A 13,093-nucleotide genomic window follows, 5' to 3' on the forward strand; every position below is an offset into this window, starting at 1 on the left:
CCCACGAGGTGAGATTTTGCGTGGAGCCCCAGATCTTTGTCGATTGACAGTCATTTTGTACTTCTTCCATTTTCTTACTATGGCACCAACAGTTGTCTCCTTCTCGCCCAGCGTCTTACTGATGGTTTTGTAGCCCATTCCAGCCTTGTGCAGGTGTATGATCTTGTCCCTGACATCCTTAGACAGCTCCTTGCTCTTGGCCATTTTGTAGAGGTTAGAGTCTGACTGATTCACTGAGTCTGTGGACAGGTGTCTTTCATACAGGTGACCATTGCCGACAGCTGTCTGTCATGCAGGTAACGAGTTGATTTGGAGCATCTACCTGGTCTGTAGGGGCCAGATCTCTTACTGGTTGGTGGGGGATCAAATACTTATTTCCCTCTGCAGAATGCAAATAAATTCATATACTTTCCACAATGTGATTTTCCGGATTTAATTTGTGATGTGCTATCTCTCACTGTTACCAATAACCTACCCTTCAATTATGGGCTGCTCATGTCTTTGTCAGTGGGCAAACTTACAAAATCAGCAAGGGATCAAATACTTATTTCCACCACTGTATATGTATGTGACCCATTTTTATTGTTTTGTTTTTTCCTTTCATCAGAAAAACAGTTGTTACATATTTCTTAACATATATTTGTTTATGTGCATCATAATCTTTTGTTAATTATGCCTTTTAGATCCATGGTTTTACTTTTGTTTTTAGTCTGTTTTTTTTAATCTTGCTTGTTTTAATGTATTTGTTTGTTTTTTTAGAGCAATTTTGTTTAGACCCCTGATGCAGGTGGTGTCTCCACTGAAACAGAGACCTGTGTCAAGTCTTTATCTGCTGGTGCTTTGGAATATAGACTACTTGTTCTCCCTACATGTTTGAAACTGTGTGACTTCCTCTACTTCTTCTGGAGATCTGACTGATCTGTGTAGAGCATAGGCGCCCGGTATAAGAGGCTTGGAGAGGCTAAGCCTCCCCCATGCTGCAGCTGAATGGATCAACTGTGGAGTCCAGCTGCTCTGAGGGGATTAAATTGTTGATTTACCTCCATCCTCACAGCAGGAGCTGCAGTGAAAGCCCTCTAGCAGTTGTAGAAATTGGTTTATGGTTCGTTTACCTTACTGCTGGGAAAGTGGGGGGGGGGGGGGGGGGGGGGTGGCTGGAGGTGTCCTGGGTTGCCAGGGAGATATTATGACTTCCTGACCTGCACTGAGGACAGATAGCAGCAGAACGGATACTGGGCCAGCATGATCAGAAAAAGTCACCAGCCAGCATGATCAGAAAAAGTCACCAGACAACAAAGGTAGAAAAGATCATTTTATTTTCATTATAGTGTTTGAAATATGTCCACTAAGAATCAGGTGCTCAACATTAAAAGTTTATATTTATTTACTTATTTATGGCATTGTATCCCACATTAAACACGAATTAGGGTGTTTTGTGGCTCTACATGAGAATTGTGATGATATGATCCCTTGTTTCATATTGTTGACAGTCTGCATTTTCCGTATGGGTGGTATATTGGTGTATTAGGTCTGCCCAGTGTAATATTTATGGTACAGTAAGGTTCTGAGTGTGCTTTTGGACAAAGTTGTGCATAGTGTTTTGCAGTTGAGCGATTGTGGTTAGAATATGCTTTGAGCAACCACTTTATTCTTTGACATATGATACATATCTAATATCTAAATTTAATAAAAGGTATTGTGACTTTTATTTTTATTTATTTATTTTTTCTGTGTGTTATCAGACAATTATGGATTTAAGCTTCTCATAATCTCCAGACTGAGCAGTGCGGGGACCATGTTACCCCACTTGTATGAATTATGGGCCATCTGTCCTCGTAGAACCAGTGAAAGACAGCGCATCGGGTGGAGATTTACATCTCTCTTGAGATGGACAGGGGTCAGATGGTATTCCATATGACTCCTCCTCCAAGAAGTAATGTGGATCCTCATCTGACTCCCATAAGTGGTCCCAATCAGACTCTTCAGTATACTCAGATGCAACTGAATGAGTCTGCACCAACCTCGGCTTGGTGGAATGAGGTCCACGGCCCAAGAGTCCTGAGGTACAGTCCTACTGTATCCTCCCCTGATGTCAAGTGAGGGGTGCTGGTGTCGAAGATCTCTGCATCGGCATCGATGAAAACTCAGAATGGAGAGGAGATATACAAAGATTACTCAGACTGAAAAAGCAAAGATGGATATTTACACTTCAAACAGTAATGCCAGATGGATTGAATGTTGCTATAGAAAGGGAAGTCTTTTTGTGAATTTGCATAACTGTCATGTTAGACGTCCAGACGTAAGTTTTTGAATGTGGGGGTTTAAATCTCGGCATCTTTGAAAAGTAAATCGCCATTTTGTTTAAGAGCCAGTAGAGACGTTTATTGACAGCTGTATTTTCATTGGTCTTGGATGGACTATACTTAAAAATTGTTTTTTTTCCCTGAAGCAGCCTGATTAAGGTGAAACAGGGAACCCCTGTTGGGATATTTGAGAATAGTTTATTTGATGGACATGAAGAATACTGAAACGTGATTTATCATCCAAGATAAGTACTGTGTGCTTGTGAACAGCATTTTCATGGTCTTCAGTTAATTTTGTATCTTGAAAAAGGCTATCTTGTTTTTGCTATAGGAATATTACTGATGTTAGTGGAGTTTTTTTCAGACCAATGATTAAAAGGAGCCCTCTGTGTTTATAAAAGTTTATCATTCAAACTAAGGTGTTCTCCGAGAGATACTGAGGTCTTTTTTCGCCACTATTTTTCATTAAATGATACAAGATATACCTTGAGATATTAAAAATAGAATTATAGAAGTAACTTTGTATATTGTGAGAATTATAAGTATCCAATACATAAGGAATAAATTGATCTATGAAGCAAACGATTGGTCATCTTCCTGTATCCTAAGGCAGGTATGCCATGTAAACAAGGAGTGCTGCTTTGTGTTGTAGGGGTATTTCCCTGTGATCTAGCCTAAGCTGGTCTTGGCCTATACAAGCCTATGACATCTTGGTACAATAAGATGGCTGCTGCAACCCTCTGACCTGCACATCTCTGTGTCAGCAAGATCCAGCTTCAGCTTGTGGAAAATCACTGACAGGCTTGCTGAAGCCAAGGACATTCTGTGTTCCAACCATCCCCCTTCTATCTCTGAGAAGCTGGGAAGGGAGTCATACTCATGGCACCAGAAGTTACCATCTCCAAGGTCACAAAACAAAGAACTCTTCTTGCCCATGCACTGGACTGTACGTGATCATAATTGGTCCAGGCTATCACCTGACCGGGAGGTCTGGAAGAACGCGGGAAGAGTGGGAGAAGTTAGTTAGTCGGAGACCCTCGGAGGAGGAGTACCTGGTAAGGACCTGAGAAATCCAACAAGGCTCGGGGTGAGCCAGAGACTGTATGATAACAACCTTGTGACCTGGATAACTGGTGCAAATACCTGTGGCAGAGATATTGGCTCTGAAAACCAATGGAGACGGAAACCGGCTTGCTTGCTGAGAGACCTGCACTACATCTAAGACACAGACAGCTGAGAGCGTCTTTGGGAAAATCAGCTCCGGTCTCATCTGCAGCCGTCATCAGGACAGCGTGGTGAGATCACAGTGATATATTTCCTAGTCTGGGGTTAGGCAGTGGTTTTATCTAAGTACGACTGGTTTATGTCAGCTCTTGGTCAGGGAAAGCTGCTAATGTGTATTTTGTATAAGATGTGATAAGTTTTCATAAGGATCATTAGGATATCATTTGTACTGTTCTAATCATTACTGTACGTAGTCTCAGGATAATCAGAGTGTAGTTAGACAATATATTTTGTTAGTGTGCATATCAGTAAGAGATATTATATTGCATATAAGCTATTGCAGAGTGTTTCTATTTTTCTACCTAGAATAAATAATAATATATCATCTGTGACGTGGCTTCTGTTCTTTGGCGGGGAACAAAACACTGGCAGGGTGCCAGCACCAAAGTTCCCGTATAATATACCCCTAGGCTGAGCTAGGAACCTTGGAATAAGTAATCAGTGGGTAATTATTATCCTAAGTATTTACACCCTACAGTGTACCTCAGTTCAAAGACCCCAACAGCCACAAGTTTAAAACACTTTTCTCAATATAACTGTCCTTGTGAGTTATTGGTCCACTGGAGCTCTCAAAATTTAGCAGGAAAAGGATTTAGAAAGTTTCCCTTTCACCTCTCCGTGTCATAAAAATCAAATCCATTTCCAACAAAGTCCAGGACATGACTCCTTTCCGTCGTGCCTGCAGCCTTCCACCCGCCTGCCAGGATTTTAAACTCTCTCACCTGGCAGCCACCCGCTGGCTAATTGTTACACAGCAGCAAGCTGCAATCCAAGGTCACAGTAGTGAGTTTAAATTCACTGGAAGGTAACCTCCACTGGTTCTTCACGGCAAAGCTTCCAAAATCTCCATTTCTTCCTCCAACTGCTCAGACCTTGCTTTTAAGCTGCTGCTACTCTGCTTCCTGCCTGAAAGCTGTTTCCCCAAGGTGTATTTAGATGCCCCTTACCTTTCCATTCTCTTTTTGGTTCTACAACGTACTGCTTGGCCACCCAGAGAAACAGTCTCTTCTAAACTCTTCCCCCTACCAGAAGACTGACAGCTAAGCTCTCGGGGAGTCCTTGAATGCTGCACATGCATCCTTTCCCTGGGACAGGCCAGATCTCCTGATTTACTCTGTGATTGGAGCAAACTAGTGCACTCTCTGCTGGTAATAGGCTCTGTCTGAGATCTATTCCTCTGGTCATTATGAGTACAGTATTGCCACTGCAAAAGTAATAAAATAGTAATCTCCCATGCCTTCATACACTATTAAAAAAGCTCCTAAGAGTACATTCTTCATCTGTAAAAAACTGCAAATAAATAGTAATTATGCATCAAAGTTTGCAGAAAGATTTTGTGTAACTTTTCATTATGTAAAGTTTTGCTGGGGAGTGTGTTGGAGACAAAAAAGAGGACACACAAATGGTTGCTACCTTTGCTAAAGAAATATTTAATTGTAGCAAATGTGTAAATGACTTTTAGTTAATAAATACAAACCAGAGACTGACTTACAGTACAGCAGTAGACAATCTACTTTCAAAAACTGCAAAATTTGAGTCTGACTGCGTCTTAGCCCAAGCATACTTATCAGAAGAGCAGATATCGCTCAACAACTTTGAATGGCTTCTGAGATATGCGTGAAAGTCTTTGCATGACATATAGTTAAAGTTGTGCTGTACGAAAAAAATTCCTTAAACAGATTCAACCAGCAAGGAAAGAGAGAGAGATCAGCAATGCCTTTCTCTTTCTTTAGCACCCCCATGTGTCCAGACTGACTTATAGGCCAGAGACAGTTTCTCTCATTATGTGGGTAAGTGTGTTGATCATAGGCACTTAAAAGAAAAAGAGGATATTTTCCTAAAAATTAAAAAACCTGGAGGACATATCTGAAGATGTCCAAAAGCAGGACATGTCCTCTTAAAAGAGGATGTATGGTAACCCTAGTTGGAGGAGAACAGACCGAGGGGGGGGGGGGGGGGGGGGGGGGGGAATGTTTATGTCTGGGGGATCAGACTTCATTTTAATTACATGTGTCACTGAGTATATTTGATCAACTGGACTGGCTGCTTCATGGGGAGCAGACCCCCCCCCCCCACCCCACCCCTTTGCCTCACTGCCTAGGGCACGCACTGGCTACTTTGTCCAGCAAAGGTCTTGGATGTCACACTGAAGCATTTTTGTCAAAGTGGGTCCTGCCTAAAATTAGTGATCACTGTTCTAAATTCAAGCATATTTAGACTGGAGTAATCAAGTGCTGTATCATAAGCACAAAACTTTACCTCTGCTGCCCTCCGTTTTCCAATGTTCCAGTCATAATATTGCTCTATGGAACTGGCACAAAAAGAGTTGGCATCTTCACCTAAAAGTATAAAGGCCAAAAATGTTAATTCTGAACTTCTAAAAATTTTAAAAATGAACATAGATGACCTAGGTTTTTTTTTTGTTTGTTTGTTTACCGTGGTTTTTCTGCCTTCCTCCTTCTTACACTGTTTTATTTGACAGGTGACCTCTTCTCTTTCTTCCTTCCTCTTTATCTGGATCTCATCCAGAAGCTATCCTTGAATATGTTTCTCCTTAGTCCTTCCAACACAGCTCTGCTCAGGAAACCACCATACAGTGGGGCATCTCTTGATTCCTTCCTAACATTCAATCATTTCTCAGATTTCACCAATATCTGATGGCAAAGCAGTATAATAGTCCCCCATGCTGAAAAAGTGCACACCTCCCTAATGACTCACTAGCAAACCTACTGTGGTAACCAAACTTGCTTCTTCTGTTCTAAGAACTGTGCTACTTCAGCTACATTTCCATCACACTTCCAATCACAGCCAGTAGGAGAATGAACCAGGACTTGAACAACTCTCTACCTCAGTTGATCAGCTGCTAAGTTCACAATTTATTTTATTTAGGGCACTGGATAGCAAGGTCCTAGGTTACATAGTAAATGTCGGTAGATAAAGACCTGCATGGTCATCTTGCCTGCCCAACAAGGTGGCCAGAGTTCAATATGGACATCTTGTTGGGCAGACTGGATGGACCGTGCAGGTCTTTATCTGGCAATATTTACTATGTTACTATGAGGCTTATTTTCAAAGCACTTAGACTTACAAAGTTACATAGTAACCTATGGAACTCTGTAAGTCTAAGTGCTTTGAAAATGAGCCCCTTTGTAACCTAGAAACCTGCTACATAATGCTCTAGGTAAAACAGATTGCAAGCAAACACCAAGCAAGCAGTAATGCAGAACTAAGAACAGTTTTAGGATATCGTAGATGTAATCCCTTCCATTGTTATATACCATATCTAATGAATTTCTCTTGTTGGGCAGACTGGATGGAGCGTACAAGTCTTTATCTGCTGTCACCTAATATGTTAATATGCAGTGCTTTTTTTGTGCCGGTACGCAACGGTATGGCGTACTGGCACCTTCTTTTTTGAGGCACCTCCAATTTGAAAGCAGGCAGCAAATATAACCCAGCCTACCTGCTCTTACTGCAGCGATCGGTCTCCCCCTTCCCCCTCATGACCTCCAGGCTCTGTCCCGGGCTGTTAGCTTCAGGAGCGGGCATCTCTCCTCAGTGTGATCGATGGTGCTGCTAAGTTGCCTTGATCACTGTCAGTAGCGACACCGCAGCGATTAAGACAGGCTGCCTCTGTCTTCCCAGCGATGCCTCCCGCCCTCTTCTGACGCAACTTCCTGTTCCGTGTGGGCGGGAGCCCGGAGGCATTATGCTGGGAAGACAGAGGCAGCCTGCTTTACTCGCTACGGTATTGCTACCCTCAGTGATCAAGACAAATTAGTAGCATCTTCGGACCACGGGGAAGAGAAGAAGAATCAGAGTCGCCGGCAGTTGGGACTATGAGGCTGGGGTGAAAGGAAAGGGGAGAAACGCTGGATTTGTGGAAGGAGGGAGCAAGAGGTGCTGGATCTGGGAAAGACAGGATAGATGCGGAGGAGGAGGAGGTGGGAGAGAGAGATAGATGGTAAAATTATGTATCATACCTGATAATTTTCTTTCCATTAATCATAGCTGATCAATCCATAGACTGGTGGGTTGTGTCCATCTACCAGCAGGTGGAGATAGAGAGCAATCCTTTTGCCTCCCTATATGTGGTCATGTGCTGCCGGAAACTCCTCAGTATGTCGATATCCAAGCTCCATCCGCAGGACTCAGCACTTAGAGAATTACACCCACAAAGGGACACTCTGCCCAGCTCACCACCGCCGAAACGGGGGAGGGGAATTAACCCAGCTCATCCCCACACAAGTGGGGGAGGGGAATCCGTCCAGCTCATCCCCGCGGAGCGGGGGAGGGACACCACACCCGCCGATGCGGGGGGATCTGGCTTATCCTGCAACCGCAACCGCGGGAGGAGCTGACTGACCCTAACACCGCCGAAGCGGGAGGGGTACAAAGCTGCCCTACTGCCGCACGAAGCGGGAGGGAGCGCCGGCAGAATTTATGTCTCAATCCAGCCCCGTAAAACGGAGGGGAGAGGAATGCAGCAGCTCACTGTAACACAAATTCGTCTCAACTCTTGAAGAATCCATTGAAAAACTTGAACACGAAGTCCTCCTGAACAGGAACTGAAGACTAAACTTGAACCTGAAATGCAACCAGAATATAAACAATACAGATATCTGGGAGGGGCTATGGATTGATCAGCTATGATTAATGGAAAGAAAATTATCAGGTATGATACATAATTTTACCTTCCATATCATCATGCTGATCAATCCATAGACTGGTGGGATGTACCGAAGCAGTACTCACCCAGGGCGGGACATTGAAATCCCTGACCGCAACACTGAAGCTCCAAACCGGGCCTCCGCCCGAGCAGCCACAGCCAAGCGGTAATGTCTGGAGAAGGTATGGGCCGATGCCCAAGTTGCCGCCTTGCAAATCTCTTCCAAGGAGACGGACCCGGCCTCTGCCATCGAGGCCGCCTGAGCTCTAGTGGAGTGAGCCTTCAGCTGGATAGGCGGCACCTTCCCCGCGGCCACATAAGCCGCTGCAATGGCTTCCTTGACCCATCTTGCCACTGTAGGCTTAGAAGCCTGCAGACCCTTACGAGGACCTGCAAACAGGACAAACAGATGATCCGATTTCCGGAAATCATTGGTCACTTCCAAGTATCTGATGATGACTCGTCTCACATCCAGATATTTGAGAGCAGAGTATTCCTCTGGGTAGTCCTCCCTACGAAAGGAAGGGAGACAGAGCTGCTGATTCACATGTAAGCGAGAAACAACCTTGGGCAGGAAGGAAGGCACTGTGCGAATAGTCACTCCTGCCTCAGTGAACTGCAGAAAAGGCTCTCGACATGAGAGTGCCTGGAGCTCGGAAACTCTTCTGGCTGAAGTGATAGCCACCAAAAAGACTGCTTTCAACGTCAGGTCTTTCAGAGATGCCCTAGACAAGGGTTCAAAAGGCGGCTTCTGCAAGGCTCTTAGCACCAGGTTGAGATTCCACGCAGGCACCACTGAGTGCAGAGGAGGGCACAGGTGATTAACTCCCTTGAGAAAGCGCACCACATCTGGCTGCAAAGCCAGGGAAGCACCCTTCAGGCGGCCCCTGAAGCCAGCCAGAGCCGCTACCTGGACTTTAAGAGAACTGAGCGACAGGCCTTTCTCCAGACCTTCTTGCAGGAACGCCAACACTGAAGAAATTGGAGCAGTGAAGGGAGAAAGTGAGCCTGCTTCACACCACGCTGCAAAGGTACGCCAAACCCTGGCATAAGCAGTAGAAGTAGAGCGCTTCCTCGCTCTCAGCATAGTGGCGATGACCTTGTCTGAGAAGCCCTTCTTTCTCAGACGCTGCCGCTCAATAGCCAGGCCGTAAGACCAAAGGGGGAGGGATCCTCCATCACCACGGGACCCTGATGTAACAGGCCCTGCTCCACTGGCAGCCGCAGAGGATCGTCCACTGAGAGCCTGATCAAGTCCGCATACCAGGGACGTCTGGGCCAGTCCGGACCCACCAGGATTATCCGGCCCGGATGCTTTGCCACCCGGTCTAGCACCCTGCCCAACATGGGCCAGGGCGGGAACACATAGAGAAGCTCTTGTGTCGGCCACTGTTGGAGAAGAGCATCTACTCCCAGGGATCGAGGGTCCCGTCCTCTGCTGAAAAGCGCGGCACTTGGCAATTGGCCGATGACGCCATCAGATCTAGGCTCAGCTGGCCCCAGCGCTTCGTGATGTCCAAGAACGCCTGAGCAGATAGCTGCCACTCTCCGGGCTCCAAGGTATGGCGACTGAGAAAGTCCGCCTTGACATTCATGACTCCGGCAATGTGGGCCGCTGACAGCTGTTCCAGGTTCGCTTCCGCCCACTGGCATAGATTCATGGCCTCCTTGGCTAGAGGGGCGCTCTTGGTACCTCCCTGGCGGTTGACATAGGCCACAGCCGTGGCATTGTCCGACAGGACCCGTACTGGCTTCAACGCCAGTACCGGGATGAACTCCAAAAGCGCCAACCGAATGGCTCTCAGTTCCAGGAGGTTGATAGACCACTTTGCCTCTGCAGGAGACCAGAGCCCCTGTGCTGTCCTTCCCAAGCAATGGGCTCCCCAGCCCGACAAAGAGGCGTCCGTCGTGACGACAATCCACTCCGGGGTCACCAGAGGCATTCCTGCAGACAACTTGTCTGTCTGCATCCACCAGCTCAGCGCCTTGTGCACTGCTGGGTCTAAGGGAAGGCGCACAGCATAATCTTCCGACATCGGAGTCCAGCGCTGCAGCAGAGAGAGTTGTAGTGGTCTCCTATGAGCCCTGGCCCAGGGCACTACTTCCATCGTGGCCGTCATAGAGCCCAACAGCTGCACATAGTCCCAAGCCCGAAGAGGAGAGGCTACTAGGAACTGGTCCACCTGAGCCTGAAGTTTGACAATCCGATTGTCTGGCAGGAACACTCTGCCCACTTGGGTGTCGAATCGAACTCCCAGATACTCCAGGGACTGAGTCGGGCGCAGCTGGCTCTTCTCCCAGTTGATGATCCACCCCAGGGAGCTCAAAAGAGCAACCACCCGGTGCACAGCTTTGCCGCACTCTGCATAAGAGAGGGCTCGGATCAACCAGTCGTCCAGATAAGGATGGACTTGTACTCCTTCCTTTCGCAGGAAGGCCGCGATGACCACCATTACTTTGGAGAAGGTCCGCGGAGCAGTAGCCAACCCGAAAGGGAGGGCTCTGAACTGGAAGTGTCGGCCCAGGACTGCAAAACGCAGAAAGCGTTGATGAGGAGGCCAGATGGGAATATGCAGGTACGCTTCCTTGATGTCCAAGGAAGCCAAGAACTCTCCTGCCTTCACTGCCGCTATAACAGAGCGGAGAGTCTCCATGCGAAAGTGCCGCACTTTCAAGGCCCGATCGACCCCTTTGAGGTCGAGGATAGGCCGTACAGAACCTCCTTTCTTTGGTACCACAAAGTAAATGGAGTAACATCCCTTGCCAATCTGATTTTCTGGCACCGGAACGACCGCACCCAGGCATATCAGGTTGTCCAAGGTCTGCTGCACTGCCACAGCTTTGACCGGAGACTTGCAGGGAGAGAGTACAAACCCGTCTCTTAAGGGTCGGCAGAACTCTAACTTGTAGCCGTCTCTGATGACTTCCAGCACCCAAGCGTCTGAAGTTACTCTGGTCCACTCGCCCAGAAACGAGGACAGGCGTCCTCCAATCTGCACTGGGCCATGGACCCAGGACCCCGTCATTGGGTACGAGACCCTGGGGGAGGACCGGAGGGCTGTCTCTGCGAAAGGAATGCTGCTTGGGGGAGAAGTTCCTTTTGAAGGAAGAGGGGGCAGAGGAGCCCGACTTGCCCAGGCGGTACCGACGGGCTTCCTGAAACCGTCCTCTGGAGATACCGGGGCGAGCACCGGCCCGAGCCCTGACCTCTGGTAACCTCTTGCCCTTAGATGTGCCGAGATTGGTCACGATTTTGTCCAGCTCGACCCCAAAGAGCAGCTTGCCTTTAAAAGGCAACTTAGTCAGGCGGGACTTAGAGGCGTGGTCCGCAGACCAATGTTTCAGCCAAAGCCAGCGCCGCGCAGAGACTGTCTGAGCCATGCCTTTAGCCGAGGCTCTCAAGACATCATACAGTAAGTCTGCCAAATAAGCCAAGCCCGATTCCAGGGCCGGCCAGTCAGCCCTCAAGGAAGGATCCGAGGGGGAAGCCCGCTGCACCATCGTCAGGCACGCCCTGGCCACATAGGAGCCGCAAACTGAGGCCTGCAAACTTAAGGCAGCCGCCTCGAAGGACGACCTTAAAGCCGCTTCCAATCTTCTGTCTTGGGCGTCCTTTAGTGCCGTGCCACCTTCCACCGGCAACGCCGTTTTCTTAGTCACCGCAGTGATTAAAGAATCCACGGTAGGCCAAATAAAGGCCTCACGTTCACTTTCAGGCAAAGGATAGAGGCGGGACATAGCCCTAGCCACTTTGAGGCTCGCTTCCGGGACATCCCATTGAGCCGAAATTAAGGTGTGCATGGCATCATGCACGTGGAAGGTTCTAGGTGGGCGCTTCGTCCCCAGCATAATGGCAGAGCCAACAGGGGCTGAGGGAGAGACGTCCTCTGGCGAGGAAATCTTCAAAATGCTCATGGCCTGCAGTAACAGGTTGGGCAAATCCTCTGAGCGAAAGATCCGCGCTGCAGAGGGGTCATCCGCTCCATCCGAGCGGGAATCCGTCTCCTCCAACGAATCCCCAAAGGACCGTTGGGAGAACTCAGATACGCTGCCCTCATCTACACTAGAGGAAACAGCGTCCTCTAAGGCCTGGGAATCCACCCGAGGGCGTTTACTTCCGGGGGCCTCAACCCCGTTATCGGACAAGGGAGAAGGGGCAGCGTTTTGCATAAGGAAGGCCTGATGCAGCAGCAAAATAAACTCGGGGGAGAAACCCCCCAGACTGTGAATTTCAGCAGCCTGGGCCACAGCCCTAGACGCACCCTCAACCGGCGCTCGCAAGAGCGGGGGAGCAACATGCTGCGCATCCAAGATGGCGTCCGGCGCGACACTCCGCGAAGGAGCCGCGCGGGAAGAACGGCGCTTAACTTTAGCCGCTTTTTTGCCGTCGCCCAAATCAAGGGCGGCCATGGCATGAACGTCTCCCAGCTCAAGGGCGGCCCAAGAAGAAGCCGTCCGAGCAGGGTGGCCGGCCAAGATGGCGGAGGCGAGCAGCGGGGGATGGGCGTTTATGGCGGGAAAAACCGCCGCGCCGGAGGAAGACCCGGGACACTGACCGGCCTCCAAACTGACACCCACCAAGGGCGAATCAGACTTTAAAACCCCCGCATCCCCGCTAGAAGCGCACACGCGGTCCGGGAAGCGATTCTTCGCGCCCTCGCCCTCCGACGCCATAGGCCACGTGGAGATCAATCGGGGAACCCCCTGCCTGCTATAAAAAGGTAAAAATTACCTGCTTCTCGCTCCGAGCTGTAACGACCTGGTGTCCCAGTGAGTAGCTGCAATAAACGTTTAAATAAACGTTGAAATAAACGCCCTTAAGGACGTTCAAAATTTT

At 48.3% G+C, this 13,093-nt stretch overlaps 1 protein-coding gene across 1 annotated transcript in view; it reads right to left on the bottom strand.

Moving 5' to 3' along the window:
- YEATS2 (YEATS domain containing 2) overlaps positions 1-13,093 on the bottom strand; it is a 1,439,149-nt gene that overhangs the window by 165,156 nt on the left and 1,260,900 nt on the right. The window contains 1 exon segment of the mRNA XM_030217135.1: positions 5,847-5,926. Coding sequence (XP_030072995.1) covers positions 5,847-5,926 — 80 coding nt within the window.

Source organism: Microcaecilia unicolor, chromosome 10, assembly GCF_901765095.1.
Source record: "Microcaecilia unicolor chromosome 10, aMicUni1.1, whole genome shotgun sequence".
In the NCBI taxonomy this organism is placed as follows: domain Eukaryota; kingdom Metazoa; phylum Chordata; class Amphibia; order Gymnophiona; family Siphonopidae; genus Microcaecilia; species Microcaecilia unicolor.